This window comes from Rhinatrema bivittatum, chromosome 5, assembly GCF_901001135.1.
Source record: "Rhinatrema bivittatum chromosome 5, aRhiBiv1.1, whole genome shotgun sequence".
NCBI lineage: Eukaryota > Metazoa > Chordata > Amphibia > Gymnophiona > Rhinatrematidae > Rhinatrema > Rhinatrema bivittatum.
In genome coordinates this window covers 338,758,356-338,778,557 of record NC_042619.1, presented here as the reverse complement: position 1 = coordinate 338,778,557, position 20,202 = coordinate 338,758,356, and the positions used below count along the sequence as shown (strand labels likewise).

Sequence of the window (20,202 nt, the reverse complement as noted above, 5' to 3'; positions counted from 1 at the left end):
ATGCCAGAAGTCTAAGAAGTAAGATGGAAGGGTTAGTGTATAGCAGTAAATGATGAGATCGACATAATTGGCATCACAGAGACCTGGTGGAAGGAGGATAACCAATGGGACAGCGCTATATCAGGGTACAAATTATATCGCAATGATAGGGATGATCAACTTGGTGGGGCTGTGGCACTTTGTGTCCGGGAGGGTATAGAGTCCAACAGAATAAAGATCATACAAGAGACTAAATGCTCAGTAGAATCTATATGGGTAGAAATCCCATGTGTGCTGGGTAAGAGTATAGTGATAGGAGTATACTACCGTCCACCTGGACAAAATGGTCAGACAGATGATGAAATGCTAAGAGAAATCAGGGAAACTAACCAATTTGGCAGTGCAGTAATAATGGGAGATTTCAATTACCCAAAAGTCCAGAGAAGCACAAACCCTGCACATATAACAATCCACAAAAACACTGGTGCGGGATAGAGTTATTGCTTCCACACAAATAAGTATAAGTCAATGAATATTTATTCAAAACATCAAGATAACAAAAGTTCATTTATGGCAACTCCATCGGTTGTACCAAAATACTCTTGAAGTCCCCCGACACGGTCCCGTGTTTCGCACTCGCTGCATCGGGAGGGACCAGTATATAGTGACAAATCTAGAATATGAACAATACAAACTAAATCAATGGTGGAAGCAGAGAAACTACGGTACATTTTTCTACACAAGCTGACACATACCTTGTACATTGGAATCTGGAGCGCAAGTGCCCTCAAGCATTTGACAGCCATTTAAACATTAAAAAACACAGAAAAAGGCGCGAAGGGTAACTTCTCGCGGGAGTGGGTGGAGCTCTACTCTCAATTAGAACAGGTGCCATTCTATGTCCCCTATTAAGGCCTTTTGGAGCAACAGTGTCGAGGGTGAAGATCCATCGCTGCTCCCTCCGTCCCAAAATGCTGGAGTAGTCCCCACCCCGGTTTGGGGCGGGGAACCAATCCAGCACTAGAAGGAGAGAGCAGAGATAGAATGGCCAAGTGATGTCCAGTGGGTAACTAAGGGTTCATCCATTCTGAGAGAACCGAATATTTGAACAATGTTCAATCATTCGGGTCTTAAGCATCCGGGAGGTTTTTCCTACATAGAGAAGATCACAGGGGCATCTGATAACATAAATGACCCCTCTTGTGGTACAATCAGACGAGGAAAAAAGTTTAAACACCCGTCCAGTAGTTGGGTGTATGAATTCTGACACAGTCTCAGTGTGGCTGCACATTGTACAGCGTCCGCAGGGTCTGTGTGTCCCGCATGCATGGTAACTATCAGCTGAACTACCAACAGTCAATCCGCCACAGACTTTAACCACGCTCTCAGGCGGAGCTGTGGCAGTAACTTCAAATATCACAGCTACCCCAGCTACTAATATGGACATTACAGAAACTGTGTTCAACTTGTCTTCCCGACCCTTGTCACAGTGTGAACTAAATGTGCTGCATAAAGGCCTGTCATTTGTCCCTACGAATAAAGGGGACTGTTTTGATTTACATATACATCTACACCGGTTTTTCCGACGTTTAAAATTAAAATTATTTTTTACTGATTTTCCAACCTCTACTGACATGTCGGTGGTACATGTTAAATCTAAGTGGACCCCTCCGGGTGTTGGGGACGTCAGTTTGGGTGCTTTTGAACGCTTAGTTACCAAGGAAGCCTCGTCCATTATGTCATGTAAGCAATACATACGTTACAATCTCACTCAAGCTGAGATAGCAGCCCTGGATGATCTCATCAGAGATAAGTCCATCGTCATCAAACCAGCGGACAAGGGGGGCGGGATTGTTATTCAAGATAAAATACACTATGAGGCTGAGGTTTTGAGACAGCTGGGGGATTCCTCCTGCTATACCCCTCTCCCTCAAGATCCCACCGATACGATACTAGGAGATATCAAACAAATTGTTCAAACTGCTCTGGACTCACATATTATCACTAATAAGGAGGCAAAATTTTTGATCACGCATTATCCTATTATGCCCCATTTTTATACACTGCCCAAGATTCACAAGACCTTGGATAACCCTCCTGGTCGTCCTATTGTGTCGGGCATTGGCTCCGTGCTTGAACCTTTGTCACAATTTGTTGACATTTTCCTGAAACCATTGGTACCCAACATTCGGTCCTATGTTAGGGATTCGTCTCACTTTATATCAATGGTATCCCAATTAGAGGTTCCCACCCCCGACATTTCACTAATCACTTTGGATGTTGTTTCACTTTATACCAATATCCCACAAAGTGAGGCCCTCGTGGTCATTGAAAATGTACTTAATCAGCGCCCACCCCCTCAACGTATCCCCACTACATTTCTTTTGCAGTTATCTGAATTGGCATTAACAAAAATTTTTTTCCAATTCCATGATACAATATATCAGCAGATTAAGGGCACAGCTATGGGGGCGACCATGGCTTCCAGCTTGGCCTGTTTGTATATGGACAGTTTTGAGACTACACATATTTATTCGTCTGCCTGGTCACAGCATATCCACCTTTGGCTGCGTTACATCGATGACGTATTCATTATTTGGACTGGTTCAAATGTCCAGTTTTTTATGTTTTTGGATTGGGTCAACTCCCTTAATGTAAACATTCAGTTTAATCACAATATTCATCCTACACAAATAGCCTTTTTAGATGTTCTAGTACTGTGGGTGGGTGATCATTTTGAGACCACTTTGTACCGTAAGGCCACTGACCGCAACACACTGTTAGCCTACAGTAGCTGCCACCCCCGTACCCTAAGAGACAACATTCCCGTCGGACAGTTTTTTAGACTGCGCCGTCTCTGTTCTTCCCGAGCTGATTTTATTCTACAAGCACAGACTATGTCTGTTCGCTTTCTAGACCGGGGATATCCGGCTCGTGTTATCAAAAAAGCCTTCAAACGCGCCCTGCATTCACACCGTGACTGGTTGTTCACTGCTCCCTCTGTTTCAGATGAGGCAGTGAACAATTGTATCCTTCCATTTTCGGTAGCAGGTAGTACACTTATAAAAAATGATCAGGCGCCATTGGTCTGCCCTTTCCCTATCAGATCTATTTCAAGGGCCATTGCGTTTCACCTTTAAAAGGGGCAAAAATCTGCGAGACCATCTTGTCCATACGACTGTTGGTAGTTCAGCTGATAGTTACCATGCATGCGGGACACACAGACCCTGCGGACGCTGTACAATGTGCAGCCACACTGAGACTGTGTCAGAATTCATACACCCAACTACTGGACGGGTGTTTAAACTTTTTTCCTCGTCTGATTGTACCACAAGAGGGGTCATTTATGTTATCAGATGCCCCTGTGATCTTCTCTATGTAGGAAAAACCTCCCGGATGCTTAAGACCCGAATGATTGAACATTGTTCAAATATTCGGTCTCTCAGAATGGATGAACCCTTAGTTACCCACTGGACATCACTTGGCCATTCTATCTCTGCTCTCTCCTTTCTAGTGCTGGATGTGGTTCCCCGCCCCAACCGGGGTGGGGACTACTCCGGCATTTTGGGACGGAGGGAGCAGCGATGGATCTTCACCCTCGACACTGTTGCTCCGAAAGGCCTTAATAGGGACATAGAATGGCACCTGTTCTATTGAGAGTAGAGCTCCACCCACTCCCGCGAGAAGTTACCCTTCGCGCCTTTTTCTGTGTTTTTTTAATGTTTAAATGGCTGTCAAATGCTTGAGGGCGCTTGCGCTCCAGATTCCAATGTACAAGGTATGTGTCAGCTTGTGTAGAAAAATGTACCGTAGTTTCTCTGCTTCCACCATTGATTTAGTTTGTATTGTTCATATTCTAGATTTGTCACTATATACTGGTCCCTCCCGATGCAGCGAGTGCGAAACACGGGACCGTGTCGGGGGACTTCAAGAGTATTTTGGTACAACTGATGGAGTTGCCATAAATGAACTTTTGTTATCTTGATGTTTTGAATAAATATTCATTGACTTATACTTATTTGTGTGGAAGCAATAACTCTATCCTGCACCAGTGTTTTTGTAGATTTCAATTACCCCAATATTGACTAAGTAAATATAACCTCAGGACATGCTAGAGACATTCAGTTCCTAGATGTCATAAATGACTGCTTCATGGGGCAATTGGTTCAGGAACCAACGAGAGAGGGAGCTATTTTAGATTTAATTCTTATTGGAATGCGGGATTTGGTGAGAGAGGTAACTCTGGTGGGGCAACTTGGCAATAGTAATCATAACATGATCAAATTTAATAACTGGAAGGGGGACAATAAGTAAATATACATTCCAGTGGAAACACTGAGAGGAGAGGATCACCTTGCTGGTGGCTGAATCAGTAAGTTTTTGCTTGGGACATTGACTTTTTTAAAAGTATTGGGGCAAAGTTAACTATTTGGGAATATTATTTAGTGTGTTTGTGCCTTTAATAGTCAGGCAGTGAATAAACAAGTTAGACTGTTTGTATTTTTAGTCAGTCAATAAGGTAGCAGTAGGTAGGCAGTGAATAAACAAGTTAGACTGTTTGTATTTTTAGTCAGTCAATAAGGTAGCAGTAGATAGTGTGTTCATTTTTAAAAGTCTGCAGAACTGAGTGTTCTCCAGACTTTTAAAGAGCTGACTGTTTGTTTTTAATACTAACTGAGTGCATTGTATTGGAAAAAAAATACCCAAACCCCCCCCCCCCCCCCCCCCCCACAAAAAAGTAGCCAGAAGCTAGAAATAAGCTAGGAGCAGTATATACCAAAGTAAAAAAGTTGAATAAGTTCAGCTCAGTTACTCACCTTGGAAAGGTGTTGAGGTAGTGTGATTGGGTTTGAATAGGGACCAACATTTGTTAATCAAGGGAGCAGTGAGTCACTCAGGCTGACTAACTGAAGTTAGACTGTTTGTATTTCCCAACCCTCCCACCCCTCGCCCACCCACCCCTAGCTCATCCCTTAATTTATAGGCAGGTGCCACTTTCATAAAAAAAAACAAAAAAACATCAACAAAACCTTTAGTGAGAATTCGATCAGACCCCGGTAGGCCACTACCAGACACATAGTGAATTCACTAATACATTTAAAGGAAGTTAGACACATTCCTACTCCCATAGCAACCTAAAACTTAACTAGGAACTGATCAAAATTGAGATGAAGGCAGCAGTCCAGCAGCAAGAGGGGGGCTTCCCAGTCTTTTGCATCGAGTGTCACATGTATGATTTTTTACCCACCGGTGAGAAGTTGTACATGTGCATGCGATGCAAAGAGCTCCTAGCTCTCAGAGAACGAGTCCGATCTCTGGAGGCTAGAGTGGCAGACCTGGAGGAGCTGAGGCAGACAGAGAGGTATATAGATGAGACCTTCAGGGACATAGTAGTCAAGTACCAACTTCAGACTGGCAGCCCTGGTGCTGCCTTGGAGGAAGAAAGTCTCATAATGGGAGAGCACCAACCAGCTGTAGCAGGAAAGGATCCTGTAGCAAGGACCTGCTCTCTAGGTGAAGCATTGTCCTTTTGCACTGAGGATATCTCCCCAAGGCCTACTGCCCAGGAGGGAAGGGTTAGGTCGGCCGTCATAGTTGGTGATTCGATTATTAGGAATGTAGATAGCTGGGTGGCTGGTGGGCGTGAGGATCGCCTGGTAACATGCCTACCTGGTGCGAAGGTGGCGGACCTCACGCGTCACCTAGATAGGATTTTAGACAGTGCTGGGGAGGAGCCGGCTGTCGTGGTACACGTGGGCACCAACGACATAGGAAAATGTGGGAGGGAGGTTCTGGAAGCCAAATTTAGGCTCTTAGGTGGAAAGATTAAATCCAGAACCTCCAGGGTAGCATTCTCTGAAATGCTCCCTGTTCCACGCGCAGGTCACCAGAGGCAGGCAGAGCTCCGGAGTCTCAATGCGTGGATGAGACGATGGTGCAAGGAAGAGGGATTCAGTTTTGTTAGGAACTGGGGAACCTTTTGGGGAAGGGGGAGTCTCTTCCGAAGGGATGGGCTCCACCTTAACCAGGGTGGAACCAGACTGCTGGCGCTAACCTTTAAAAAGGAGATAGAGCAGCTTTTAAACTAGAAGAAAGGGAAAGCCGACAGTCGCTCAGCAGCGCATGGTTCGGAGAGATGTATCTTTAAGGATACTAATGATGCATTAGAATTAGGGCATCCCGACAGTGAGGTTCCATAATTAGAAAGTAGTCCAAGTGCCTGTAATTAAAAACCTCACCTGCGCTAAAAATTCTAACTATCCCTATCCAATTAAAAAGCAGAATAAAAATACAAACAAAAAACAAACTTTTGAAATGTTTGTATGCTAATGCCAGAAGGCTAAGAAGTAAGATGGGAGAATTAGAATGTATAGCAGTAAATGATGACATAGACTTAATTGGCATCTCAGAGACATGGTGGAAAGAGGATAACCAATGGCACAGTGCTATACCGGGGTACAAATTATATCGCAATGACAGAGAGGAGCAGTCGGGAGGAGGGGTTGTGCGCTTTATGTCCGGGATGGCATAGAGTCCAACAGGATAAAACATCCTGCATGAGACTAAATACAAAATTGAATCTTTATGGGTAGAAATCCCTTGTGTGTCAGGGAAGACTATAGTGATAGGGGTATACTACGTCCACCTGGTCACGATGGTGAGATGGACCAGTGTAAATGCTAAGAGAACTTAGGGAAGCCTAACCAAATTGGTAGTGCAGTAATAATGGGAGACTTCAATTACCCCAATATAGACTGGGTAAATGTATCATCGGGTCACGCTAGAGAGATAACGTTCCTGGATGGAATAAATGATAGCTTTATGGAGCAATTGGTTCAGGAACCGATGAGAGAGGGAGCAATTTTAGATCTAATTCTCAGTGGAGCACAGGACTTGGTGAGAGAGGTAACGGTGGTGGGGCCGCTTGGCAATAGTGATCATAATATGATCAAATTTGATTTAATGACTGGAAAAGGAACAGTGTGCAAATCCAAGGCTCTCGTGCTAAACTTTCAAAAGGGAAACTTTGATAAAATGAGAAAATTTGTTAGAAAAAAACTGAAAGGAGCAGCTACAAAAGTAAAAAATGTCCAAGAGGCGTGGTCATTGTTAAAAAATACCATTCTAGAAGCACAGTCCAGATGTATTCCACACATTAAGAAAGGTGGAAAGAAGGCAAAACGATTACCGGCATGATTAAAAGGGGAGGTGAAAGAAGCTATTTTAGCCAAAAGATCTTCATTCAAAAATTGGAAGAAGGATCCAACAGAAGAAAATAGGATAAAGCATAAACATTGGCAAGTTAAATGTAAGACACTGATAAGACAGGCTAAGAGAGAATTTGAAAAGAAGTTGGCTGTAGAGGCAAAAACTCACAGTAAAAACTTTTTTAAATATATCCGAAGCAGAAAGCCTGTGAGGGAGTCAGTTGGACCGTTAGATGATCGAGGGGTTAAAGGGGCACTTAGAGAAGATAAGGCCATCGCGGAAAGATTAAATGATTTCTTTGCTTCGGTGTTTACTGAAGAGGATGTTGGGGAGGTACCCGTAATGGAGAACGTTTTCATGGGTAATGATTCAGATGGACTGAATCAAATCACGGTGAACCTAGAAGATGTGGTAGGCCTGATTGACAAACTGAAGAGTAGTAAATCACCTGGACCGGATGGTATACACCCCAGAGTTCTGAAGGAACTAAAAAATGAAATTTCAGACCTATTAGTAAAAATTTGTAACTTATCATTAAAATCATCCATTGTACCTGAAGACTGGAGGATAGCAAATGTAACCCCAATATTTAAAAAGGGCTCCAGGGGCGATCCGGGAAACTACAGACCGGTTAGCCTGACTTCAGTGCCAGGAAAAATAGTGGAAAGTGTTCTAAACATCAAAATCACAGAACATATAGAAAGACATGGTTTAATGGAACAAAGTCAGCATGGCTTTACCCAGGGCAAGTCTTGCCTCACAAACCTGCTTCACTTTTTTGAAGGAGTTAATAAACATGTGGATAAAGGTGAACCGGTGGTAGATTTAGGTAGATATAGTATACTTGGATTTTCAGAAGGCGTTGACAAAGTTCCTCATGAGAGGCTTCTAGGAAAGTAAAAGTCCATGGGATAGGTGGCGATTTTCTGTCCTTCGTGGATGGCCAAACTGGCTAAAAGACAGGAAAAAGAGAGTAGGATTAAATGGGCAATTTTCTCAGTGGAAGGGAGTGGACAGTGTGAGTGCCTCAGGGATCTGTATTGGGACCCCTTACTGTTCCATATATTTATAAATGATCTGGAAAGAAATACGACGAGTGAGATAATCAAATTTTGCAGATGACACAAAAATTGTTCAGAGTAGTTTAATCACAAGCAGATTGTGATAAATTGCCAGGAAGACCTTGTGAGACTGGAAAATTGGGCATCCCAAATGGCAGATGAAATTTAATGTGGATAAGTGCAAGGAGATGCATATAGGGAAAAATAACCCATGCTATAATTACACGATGTTGGGTTCATATTAGGTGCTACAACCCAAGAAAGAGATCTAGGTGTCATAATTTAAACTCTGGAATTTGTGCCAGAGAATGTGGTTCGTGCCAGGTAGTATAGCTGTGTTTTAAAAAAGGATTGGATTAGTTCTTGGAGGAGAAGTCCATTACCTGCTATTAAGTTCACTTAGAGAATAGCCACTGCCATTAGCAATGGTTACATGGAATAGACTTAGTTTTTGGGTACTTGCCAGGTTCTTATGGCCTGGATTGGCCACTGTTGGAGACAGGATGCTGGGCTTGGTGGACCCTTGGTCTGACCCAGTATGGCATTTTCTTATGTTCTTATGTTCTTACAGCGCTAACATTAAATTTTCAAAAGGGAAACTTTGATAAAATGAGGAAAATAGAAAAAACTGAAGAGTGCAACTGCAAAGGTAAAAGTGTTCAACAGGCATGGACGTTGTTTAAACATACAATCCCCACAAATCTCCGACTGGAAACATGCATCTCAACCTTCAAAAAAAGACTAAAGACATGGATATTCATACAAGCATTCCCGGACTCCAATTGATTTAGCTCATCCACGCCACTCCTTATCTCCGCCCACACTATAATCAATTATCTCCACTATCGTTTTTACATGTTTGAATTATAATCTGTCCCTTTCTCTTCCTCCCCGCCAAGTTTTTTAATTACCCTGTTATATGTAACTGCATTTTCCGCACCACTGTTTTAGTTTATGTTTCACGATGTACCCTTGTTTTATGTGAACCCAGCATGATGTGTCTGCGATCTCGAATGCCGGTATATAAAAACCTGAAATAAATAAATAAATAAAAAATACAATTCCTAGATGTGCAATCCAGATGTATTCCCACACATTAAGAAGGTGGAAGGAAGGTAAAACGATTACCGGCATGGTTTAAAGGTGAGGTTAAAAGAGGCTGTTAAGCCAAAAATAATCCTTCAAAAATTGGAAGAAGGATCCATCTGAAGAAAAACAGGAAAAAGCATAAGCATTGTCAAATTAGTGTTAAAACATTGATAAGACAGGCAAAGAGAGAATTTGAAATTAAGTTGGCTGTAGGGGGCAAAAACTCATAATAAAAACTTTTTTAAAATATATCAGAAGCAAGAAACCTGTGGAGGGAGTTGGTTGGACTGTTAGAGGACCAAGTGGTTAAAGGGGCTCTTAGGGCAGATAAAGCCATTGCCAGAAAGACTAAATTTAATTCTTTGTTCTTGTGTTTAATAATGAGGATGTTGGGGAGATACTAATTCCAGAGATGGTTTTTCAAGGGTGATGAGTCAGATGAACTGAACCAAATCACTGTGACCCTGGAAGATTTGTAGTAGGTCAGATTGACAAACTAAAGAGTAGCAAATCACCTGGACCAGATGGTCATAAATAATATCCAAGCATCTGAGCTGCAAGGAAGTTGGGGCAAGGAAGAAGCACTATGGGTCGACCTAAAAACTGATGATGGAGCATCCATTTATATTGGAGTGGTTTACAGGCCTCCAAACCAAAAGGAAGAGCTGGACAGAGATCTGGTTGAAGACATCCATAAGATAGGTAAGAAAGGGGAAAGTGTCGTGATTCGTTGGTGACTTTATATGCCAGATGTTAGACTGGAAAATCCCATCTGCAGAATCTAAAAACAGTAGAGCAATAGTGGATGCCACGCAAGTATCTTTGTTCAAACAAATGGTATTGGAACCCACAAGAGAAGGAGCTATTCTCGACTTAGTGCTCAATAATGGAGATATCGTCTGATGTCAAGGTGGGCGCCCCCACCTCAGCACCAGTGATCATCAAACGGTTATGGTTTAATATCACTAAAAGAATATGGAAAAGAAGCACAAAGACCAGAGTTTTACAGTTCAAAAAACACAGACTTTGAGGAAATGGGGAAGTACCTAGAGGAAGAACTAAATGGATGGGAAAATGAGAGAGATGTGGATCAACAGTGGACCAATCTAAAAGGAGCAATCACCAAGGCAACTGCTCTATATGTTAGAAAATGTAAAGAAAAGCAAAAGAAAAATGAACCTATCTGGTTCTCAAAGGAGGTGGCTGACAAACTAAAGCTAAAGAACTGCATACAAGAAATACAAAAGATCCCAAAGGGAGGAGCACAAAGAAGAATATATGATTAACTGAGGGAGACTAAGAAAATTAATCAAGTTGGCAAAAGTCAAGCGGAAGAGAGGATTGCCAAGGAGATTAAATATGGTGACAAAACATTTTTTCAGATACATCAGCGAAAAAGAGAAAAGGTCCAAGTGGTATAGTGAAATTGAAAGGTGAAACTGATCAATATGTGGAGAGGAGACGAAGAAATGGCCAGAAATATTAAACGAATACTTCAGCTCTGTGTTCACTAAAGAAGACCCGTGAGAAGGACCATCTCTCCACAACAGAAACTGGAGGGAAGCGGAACAGAGGAAAATCCATTTACAGTAGATAATGTATGGGAAGAGCTAAAGAATCTGAAAGTGGACAAAGCCATGGGGCCTGATGGGATTCATCCAAGGATACTGAGGGAGCTCAGAGATGTGCTGGCGGGACCGCTGTGCGACCTGTTCAATAGATCCCTAGAAACGGGAGTGGTGCCGAGTGATTGGAGAAGAGCGGTGGTGGTCCCGCTTCACAAGAGTGGGAACAGAGAGGAGGCTGGTAACTACAGACCAGTTAGCCTCACTTCAGTGGTGGGAAAAGTAATGGAGTCACTGTTGAAAGAGAGAATAGTGAACTATCTACAGTCGGGAGAATTGATGGACCAGAGGCAGCATGGATTCACCAGAGGAAGATCCTGTCAGACAAATCTGATTGACTTTTTTGACTGGGTAACCAAGGAATTGGATCGAGGAAGAGCGCTCGATATCATATACTTGGATTTCAGCAAAGCTTTTGATACGGTTCCGCACAGGAGACTGGTGAATAAAACGAGAAGCTTGGGAGTGAGTGCCGAGGTGGTGACCTGGATTGCAAATTGGTTGACGGACAGAAGACAATGTGTGATAGTAAATGGAACCTTCTCTGAAGAGAGAGCGGTTTTAAGTGGTGTACCGCAAGGATCGGTGTTGGGACCGGTCCTGTTCAATATCTTTGTGAGCGACATTGCGGACGGGATAGAAGGTAAGGTTTGTCTTTTTGCGGATGACACTAAGATCTGCAACAGAGTGGACACGCCGGAAGGAGTGGAGAGAATGAGACGGCATCTAAGGAAACTGGAAGAGTGGTCGAAGATATGGCAGCTGAGATTCAATGCCAAGAAGTGCAAAGTCATGCATATGGGGAGTGGAAATCCGAATGAACTGTATTCGATTGGGGGGGGAAAGGCTGATGTGCACGGAGCAGGAGAGGGACCTTGGGGTGATGGTGTCTAATGATCTGAAGTCGGCGAAACAATGCGACAAGGCGATAGCTAAAGCCAGAAGAATGCTGGGCTGCATAGAGAGAGGAATATCGAGTAAGAAAAGGGAAGTGATTATTCCCTTGTACAGGTCCTTGGTGAGGCCTCACCTGGAGTACTGTGTTCAGTTCTGGAGACCGTATCTTCAAAAAGACAAAGACAAGATGGAGGCGGTACAGAGAAGGGCGACCAGGAAGGTGGAGGATCTTCATCAGATGACGTACGAGGAGAGATTGAATAATCTAAATATGTACACCCTGGAGGAAAGGAGGAGCAGAGGTTATATGATACAGACTTTCAGATACTTGAAAGGTGTTAATGATCAAAAGACAACGACAAACCTTTTCTGTAGGAAAAAAATCAGCAGAACCAGGGGTCACGATTTGAAGCTCCAGGGAGGAAGATTCAGAACCAATGTCAGGAAGTATTTCTTCAAGGAGAGGGTGGTGGATGCCTGGAATGCCCTTCCGGAGGATGTGGTGAAGACCAGAACTGTGAAGGACTTCAAATGGGCGTGGGATAAACACTGTGGATCCATAAAGTCAAGAAGCTGCCAATGAAGAGTGGGTGACTCGCCAGAATGATGGCTACTGCCTGGAGTCAATACCCTTATTAAATAAACATACACATGCTTACTGTGACTCCAACATCGCTCTAAGCTTCAACAGCAAGAGGAAATGTGGAAAAAAGGATTTGCACTCACAAAGAGGGGAGTAGCTGACTTGTTACGGCAGTTACTACCCCAAATCAAATAAGCCTGATACTTCACTTTCAATGCATATACAGCATAGTTCTCTGATTCAACGGCAGGGGAGAAGAAAAACTGATACTTCACACATCCAGCAGAGCTCTCTGCTTCAACAGCAGGGGAGAAGAAAAGAGGGTTCGCACTCACAAAGCGGGGAGTAGCTGGCTTGTTGCGGCGGTTATTACCCCAAACCAAAAGTGCCTGATACTTCACTTTCGATGCACATCCAGCATGGCTCTCTGCTTCAACAGCATGGGAGAAGACTGATACTTCACGCATATCCAGCATAGCTCCCTGCTTCAACGGCAGGGAAGAAGAAAAACAACCAATAAGGGCTGTATAACATAGTCTGGGTAAACAAATAAGCATGGGTGTAGCTTGCTTATTGCGGCGGCTACTACCCCTAACGAATCAAGCTAGATATTTCACTTGGATGCAGCTCCATCACTGCTCTCTACATTAAAGGTGGTGGTGGAAGGGAAATAGAACCAAGAGCTAAGAGAAACAGATAAGTATGAGAGAAAAAAATGTGTGAAGCTTGCTGGGCAGACTCGATGGGCCATTTGGTCTTCTTCTGCCGTCATTTCTATGTTTCTATGTATGCATCCCAGGGTTCTGAAGGAACTAAAAAATGAAATTTCAGAACTATTTGTTAAAATTTATAACATCATTAAAATCATCCATAGCACCTGAAGACTGGAGGGTGGCCAATGTAAACCTAATATTTAAAAAGGGCTCCAGGGATGATCCGGGAAACTATAGACCAGTGAACCTAACTTTAGTGCCGGGAAAAATAGTAGAAACTATTTTAAAGATTAAAATCACAGAAAGACATGGTTTAATTGGAACACGATCAAAATGGATTTACCCAAGGGAAGTCTTGCCTCACAAATCTGCTTCATTTTTTTGAAGGGATTAATAAACATGTGGATAAAGGTGAACTGGTAGATGTAGTGCATTTGGATTTTCAGAAGGCGTCTGACAAAGTCCCTCATGAGAGGCGACTAAGAAAACTAAAAAGTCATGGGATAAGAGGCGATGTCCTTTTGTGGATTACAAACTGGTTAAAAGAGAGGAAACAGATTTAATGGTTAATTTTCTCAGTGGAAAAGGATAGACAGTGGAGTGCCTCAGGGGTCTGTACTTGGACCAGTGCTTTTCATTATAAGAACATAAGAAAATGCCATACTGGGTCAGACCAAGGGTCCATCAAGCCCAGCATCCTGTTTCCAACAGTGGCCAATCCAGGCCATAAGAACCTGGCAAGTACCCAAAAACTAAGTCTATTCCATGTAACCATTGCTAATGGCAGTGGCTATTCTCTAAGTGAACTTAATAGCAGGTAATGGACTTCTCCTCCAAGAACTTATCCAATCCTTTTTTAAACACAGCTATACTAACTGCACGAACCACATTCTCTGGCAACAAATTCCAGAGTTTAATTGTGCGTTGAGTAAAAAAGAACTTTCTCCGATTAGTTTTAAATGTGCCCCATGCTAACTTCATGGAGTGCCCCCTAGTCTTTCTACTATCCGAAAGAGTAAATAACCGATTCACATCTACCCGTTCTAGACCTCTCATGATTTTAAACACCTCTATCATATCCCCCCTCAGTCATCTCTTCTCCAAGCTGAAAAGTCCTAACCTCTTTAGTCTTTCCTCATAGGGGAGTTGTTCCATTCCCCTTATCATTTTGGTAGCCCTTCTCTGTACCTTCTCCATCACAATTATATCTTTTTTGAGATGCGGCGACCAGAATTGTACACAGTATTCAAGGTGCGGTCTCACCATGGAGCGATACAAAGGCATTATGACATTTTCCGTTTTATTCATCATTCCTTTTCTAATAATTCCCAACATTCTGTTTGCTTTTTTGACTGCCGCAGCACACTGAACCGACGATTTCAATGTGTTATCCACTATGACACCTAGATCTCTTTCTTGGGTTGTAGCACCTAATATGGAACCCAACATCGTGTAATTATAGCATGGGTTATTTTTCCCTATATGCATCACCTTGCACTTATCCACATTAAATTTCATCTGCCATTTGGATGCCCAATTTTCCAGTCTCACAAGGTCTTCCTGCAATTTATCACAATCTGCTTGTGATTTAACTACTCTGAACAATTTTGTGTCATCTGTAAATTTGATTATCTCACTCGTCGTATTTCTTTCCAGATCATTTATAAATATATTGAACAGTAAGGGTCCCAATACAGATCCCTGAGGCACTCCACTGTCCACTCCCTTCCACTGAGAAAATTGCCCATTTAATCCTACTCTCTGTTTCCTGTCTTTTAGCCAGTTTGCAATCCACGAAAGGACATCGCCACCTATCCCATGGACTTTTTACTTTTCCTAGAAGCCTCTCATGAGGAACTTTGTCAAACGCCTTCTGAAAATCCAAGTATACTATATCTACCGGTTCACCTTTATCCACATGTTTATTAACTCCTTCAAAAAAGTGAAGCAGATTTGTGAGGCAAGACTTGCCCTGGGTAAAGCCATGCTGACTTTGTTCCATTAAACCATGTCTTTCTATATGTTCTGTGATTTTGATGTTTAGAACACTTTCCACTATTTTTCCTGGCACTGAAGTCAGGCTAACCGGTCTGTAGTTTCCCGCATCGCCCCTGGAGCCCTTTTTAAATATTGGGGTTACATTTGCTATCCTCCAGTCTTCAGGTACAATGGATGATTTTAATGATAAGTTACAAATTTTTACTAATAGGTCTGAAATTTCATTTTTTAGTTCCTTCAGAACTCTGGGGTGTATACCATCCGGTCCAGGTGATTTACTACTCTTCAGTTTGTCAATCAGGCCTACCACATCTTCTAGGTTCACCGTGATTTGATTCAGTCCATCTGAATCATTACCCATGAAAACCTTCTCCATTACGGGTACCTCCCCAACATCCTCTTCAGTAAACACCGAAGCAAAGAAATCATTTAATCTTTCCGCGATGGCCTTATCTTCTCTAAGTGCCCCTTTAACCCCTCGATCATCTAACGGTCCAACTGACTCCCTCACAGGCTTTCTGCTTCGGATATATTTTAAAAAGTTTTTACTGTGAGTTTTTGCCTCTACAGCCAACTTCTTTTCAAATTCTCTCAGCCTGTCTTATCAATGTGTTACATTTAACTTGCCAATGTTTATGCTTTATCCTATTTTCTTCTGTTGGATCTGTATAGTCCCTGGACTTAGTCCAGGAGCTACATGAAAGGATGCATTTTTTCTACGTAGCCAAATAATTCTTCCCCAGAAGATCCATGACCTCTTGGTTAAGAGAAGTACACTACATAAGGAGGATAATCAATGACAGGTGTCATGACCGCTGGTGGTGCAAAGGCGGACCACACAGCAAAGTGTAGAGTCCAGAGCCTCTGTGAGATCAGCGGGTAAGCCGCTGCCTCCCCTAGTTCAAGACACCCACACTTTGACCGGTGTCGGCGTTAATTGGTTGAGTGCACTGGCGGTCTCCAGTTTTGAAATCAGTTGAACCAATTCAATCAAGTTTTAATCAAGTTATTTAAGCAAAGATATATCTGCAATGGCTTTTCGAATCCTGAAGAGCTGAGGTTACTGCAGGGGTATATCTAGAGTGATGTCAGCTTTGAAATCTGACTCCGTCTCCTATCTGCTAGCAGAAGAGCACATAACCCACTGGTCCTGAGTCCATCTGTCTACATTAAGGAAAACGAAATTATCAGGTAAGTAATTTCTCCATTCTGTGAAAATTTATTGTGGGATAAAGGCAGAAAAAACCTTGGTCTTACCCAGTTTCTTCCCCCTACCACTGACATCCAGTATTGATAACAGTTGTTAGGGAGAGTCGGGGGTTTGCTAGATAGGCTGTAGATTTGGCCATGTATTTATCCACTTTTTCTTCTCTTCCTTAGACAGCCAGTGATGATCGTGAGTGCGAGAATCAGCTGGTTCTGCTACTTGGTTTTAACACGTTTGATTTTATTAAAGTGCTGAGGCAGCACCGGATGATGAGTAAGAATTTTATTTGTTAACACTATGGCCTTTTTTTTTGTTGTCCTTTCTCTCACCCACCAAAGTTTTCTATACATTCTGCATTTTCTGTCTATTTTTTTTTTTTTTAAATCTTATTATATATAGTCAAGTGACAATAAACAGATTAGGGATAACAATGATCACAGTACAATAATTATACAAAATCAATGAAAACAAACCCTCCAAAATATCTCAGGAATCCTGACCCTCCCACACCATTTCATGGATAGGCTGAAAGGATGAATAAGGGAATCATCCCAATTCCACAAGTTGTCTATAACTCCATCTGGTAAAAGCAGATTTTAATTAACTTTGGTTCGTAAATCCTCTGGCAAAGACTTCAAGAAGTCTGACCACGATTGTTGGAAGAAGAGTTTCTTTTTAAAGTAGGAGTTGTCCATCGATTTCCGCTGTAACAAAAAAAGATCCAACATAGAAAGTCTCCAAGCAGAAAAATCCAGTGCAGATTAGCCATTTAGCTAATAATGAGCTTCAATGCAGTTAAACAGCCTTTCCACCAGCATTAGTTTTTGCTTATTTTTCAAGGCTTGCCTAGGGTCCATATAACATAAAATACAAGATGAGGCTGATCATGCAAAATTGTCCTTAAATATTGAAGTGAAGCATTGCAATAATTGTTGCCAAAAATCTTGAATAGCTGCATAGTCCCATAAACAATGTACAAGTGACACAGGGGAGTGAGCACATTTAAGACATTGAGGAAATAGTTATCTTGGCAGCAAATGCCTTACTCATCCAGAATATTATTTTATTTAAAACATTTTGTACAGCTCTCTTTACCAGTATAATACATGCCCAGATCTCTTCATCCCCTAGCTCACATTGTAGATCACGTGACCATATGTCCGCTAAAGATTGTAGGACAAGGTAACTGAAAGTATCATGTAAGAATTTATACATTATTGTAATTGATACTCTATTTTACTTAAGTGAGTAAGGCGCTGAAAAGATTGATTAATTAGCCGTCTTTTATTTGGGGTTGTCAGAGTGTTTATATAACTGCTTAGTTGCAGGTATGTAAGGAAATCTGTGTTTTGTAAATGTACATTCTGTCAGCAGTATTCAAAAGAATGTAATTTCCCAGTTTGTAAATTGATAAAAGGTAGTATATATAAAAGATTTCGTGCAAATTGTTGATTGTCATAAATAGGTAAACAATAAGTTTTATCCCAATCTAGCCCTAAATTCTTTCTAATAAAACCCCAATCCCTTTTTGTTGATCTAATCAATAGAGATTGAGTTATATAAGGAGGGAAGTGATTTTTTGTGGGCATGTTATAAGTATGGCAAACTATATGGCTCTGCAAATTTCTCTTCTAGCTTTCTTAGTGGGTCTTCCGGGTTAGCTATTCTTTAATTATTCGTTGAATACACGCAGTGTTATAAAATGCAGATTTGAGAAACCTAAGCCACCTTCCTCTTTTGGGACTCTTAATCTAGATATAGTTAATCTTGCCCTACCTTTTTTTTGCAAATGTAACTGTAGCAAAGTTTCTGAATTAACGTTAGATTTTTTTTTAAAAATTATAAATGGTACCCATCTGCATAACATACAAAAGCTTGGGAACTAAAATCATTTTAACCAAAGCCAAACATTTTGATAAGGAAAGGGGAAAGTGGTTCTAGCTGTCCAGTTTTTTACGAAATTCCCTAATAATTTGCGGAATATTATAAAAATATCACTTATCAGGATGTCTGTAAATCTGGATGCCCAGGTATTTAATAGTAATGTCAGCCCATTGTAAAGAAAAATCAGGCCGCCTCTTTCTCAAATTCCTTCTATATCTATCGCCTCAGATTTGGTCAAGTTCAATTTGTCCTGAAAAACTACCAAAAGGCATGGGAATTTCCAGAACAACATAGAACGAGGTGCAGGCATCAGTAAGTGTCATCAAGATATCAGCAAACATAATTTTGAAATGTTTGCTTACGGGAACATCTGCAGTACTCTTTTGTATAATATCTTACATACAAGGAAGAAAGACAAGGGGCAACCCTGTCTGGTTCCTCAGCCTAAAGTAAAAGTTCCTGAGTTTGAGATCTTGATAAAGGAGACCAGTAGCTAATTGAATAAATCCCTCAAAACCAAATTCCCTCAGTATCATGCAGAGAAAAGTCCAAGACACCCTATCAAAAGCTTTTTCCGCATCAAAGCTGACCAACAAGGGGTCTTTGGGCTTACTGTGCTTGCAAATTTCTCAGGAAAGCATTTAATCTCCAAATGTTCACAGCAGACAGTCTCCCAAAGTCAAATCCCGTTTGTTCTGGCTACATTAAATAAGGCATAAACAATTTAAGGTAATTTTCTAATATTTTGGCATACATTTAACAATAATATTGGTCTATAAGACCCTGGATAGGCCAAATCCTTATCTGGCTTTGGCAACCTTGTTATAGCTGCCACTTTAATCATATTAGGCATTATCTCATTGTCTGTCATATGAATGAATAAATCTTTTAACGATGGGGCCACTGAATTTTGAAGCAGTTTTTAAAAGAGACAGGGAAGGCCATCTGGGCCTAGCGATTTGTGCAAATGTAACTCCCTTTTCACATCTTCTGCTCGGAAATCTGACTATTTTAATCTCTTGATATTTTCTACAGTTAACTGAGGAAGTTTGTCAACCAAACATTACTTCATTACCCCTATGTTGTCAGGTGCAGCAGAGTAAAGTGGTTGACAAAATTGTTTGAAAACTTTCCCAATCTCTGCTGTGGACGTAACCCATTTATCCTGATAAATTTTAATACCACAGATAAATTTAGAATGCCTGAGTCTTTGCCAGAATACATCCTGACTTGTTAACCATATTGAAACAGTTTTTTCTGTCTCCTTCTTCAATGCCTTCTTAATGTGCTTTTATTTATTTTTTTAACCTTATCTGACTCCTGCTTTTGTAACTTTCTGGAACATTCTTGCAGTCTCACATTTATTAGTGCACTGTCACACTTGTTTGGCCCTAACAAATTGTCTCCTGCTTCTTTGCAGTTTTATACTGTACGTTGTTAGCCAGTGCTCAGAGTGAGGCTGAGAAAGAGAGGATCGTGGGCAAAATGGAATCAGATTCTGAGCTCTCCAAGGTCCTATATCAACTGCATGAGACTGAGAAGGAAGACTTGATCAGGGTAAGAGTGCAGGTCACTGTCTTGTTTTAGTCAGAGGAAGTATGTATTCAGAGCTAATGTGTAAGATTTATGGTCACTTGACTTTTAAAGTGAAGAAACATATCTTGATTTTAAAGTAAATAAATTTGTAGTGTGTATATGTAAATATAGACAGCGACAGATGCAACATATAATATATAAATCTGAATGCTCATAAGAATCATATTATACTACCTTGTTTTTTTTCAAAGTGAATATCTTTTATAGTCTCTCCTGATATGTTAAATGCTGTATTCCACATAGAAGCTTTGTTTTCTGTCGATAAACAGGATGAATTCTCCATAATATGTGTGATGTCATCCAGTGGCACCAAACACTCATTTCTCCTAGGTAGTAGAGCTTTTAGCCCTACTAAGCATGT

At 41.4% G+C, this 20,202-nt stretch overlaps 1 protein-coding gene across 1 annotated transcript in view; it reads left to right on the top strand.

The window, feature by feature from the left end:
- Positions 1-20,202, top strand: part of SNRNP200 (small nuclear ribonucleoprotein U5 subunit 200) — a 915,618-nt gene that overhangs the window by 140,136 nt on the left and 755,280 nt on the right. Inside the window, exons 8-9 of the mRNA XM_029604465.1 lie at positions 16,535-16,634; positions 19,666-19,802. Coding sequence (XP_029460325.1) covers positions 16,535-16,634; positions 19,666-19,802 — 237 coding nt within the window. The remainder of the gene's footprint in view (positions 1-16,534; positions 16,635-19,665; positions 19,803-20,202) is intronic.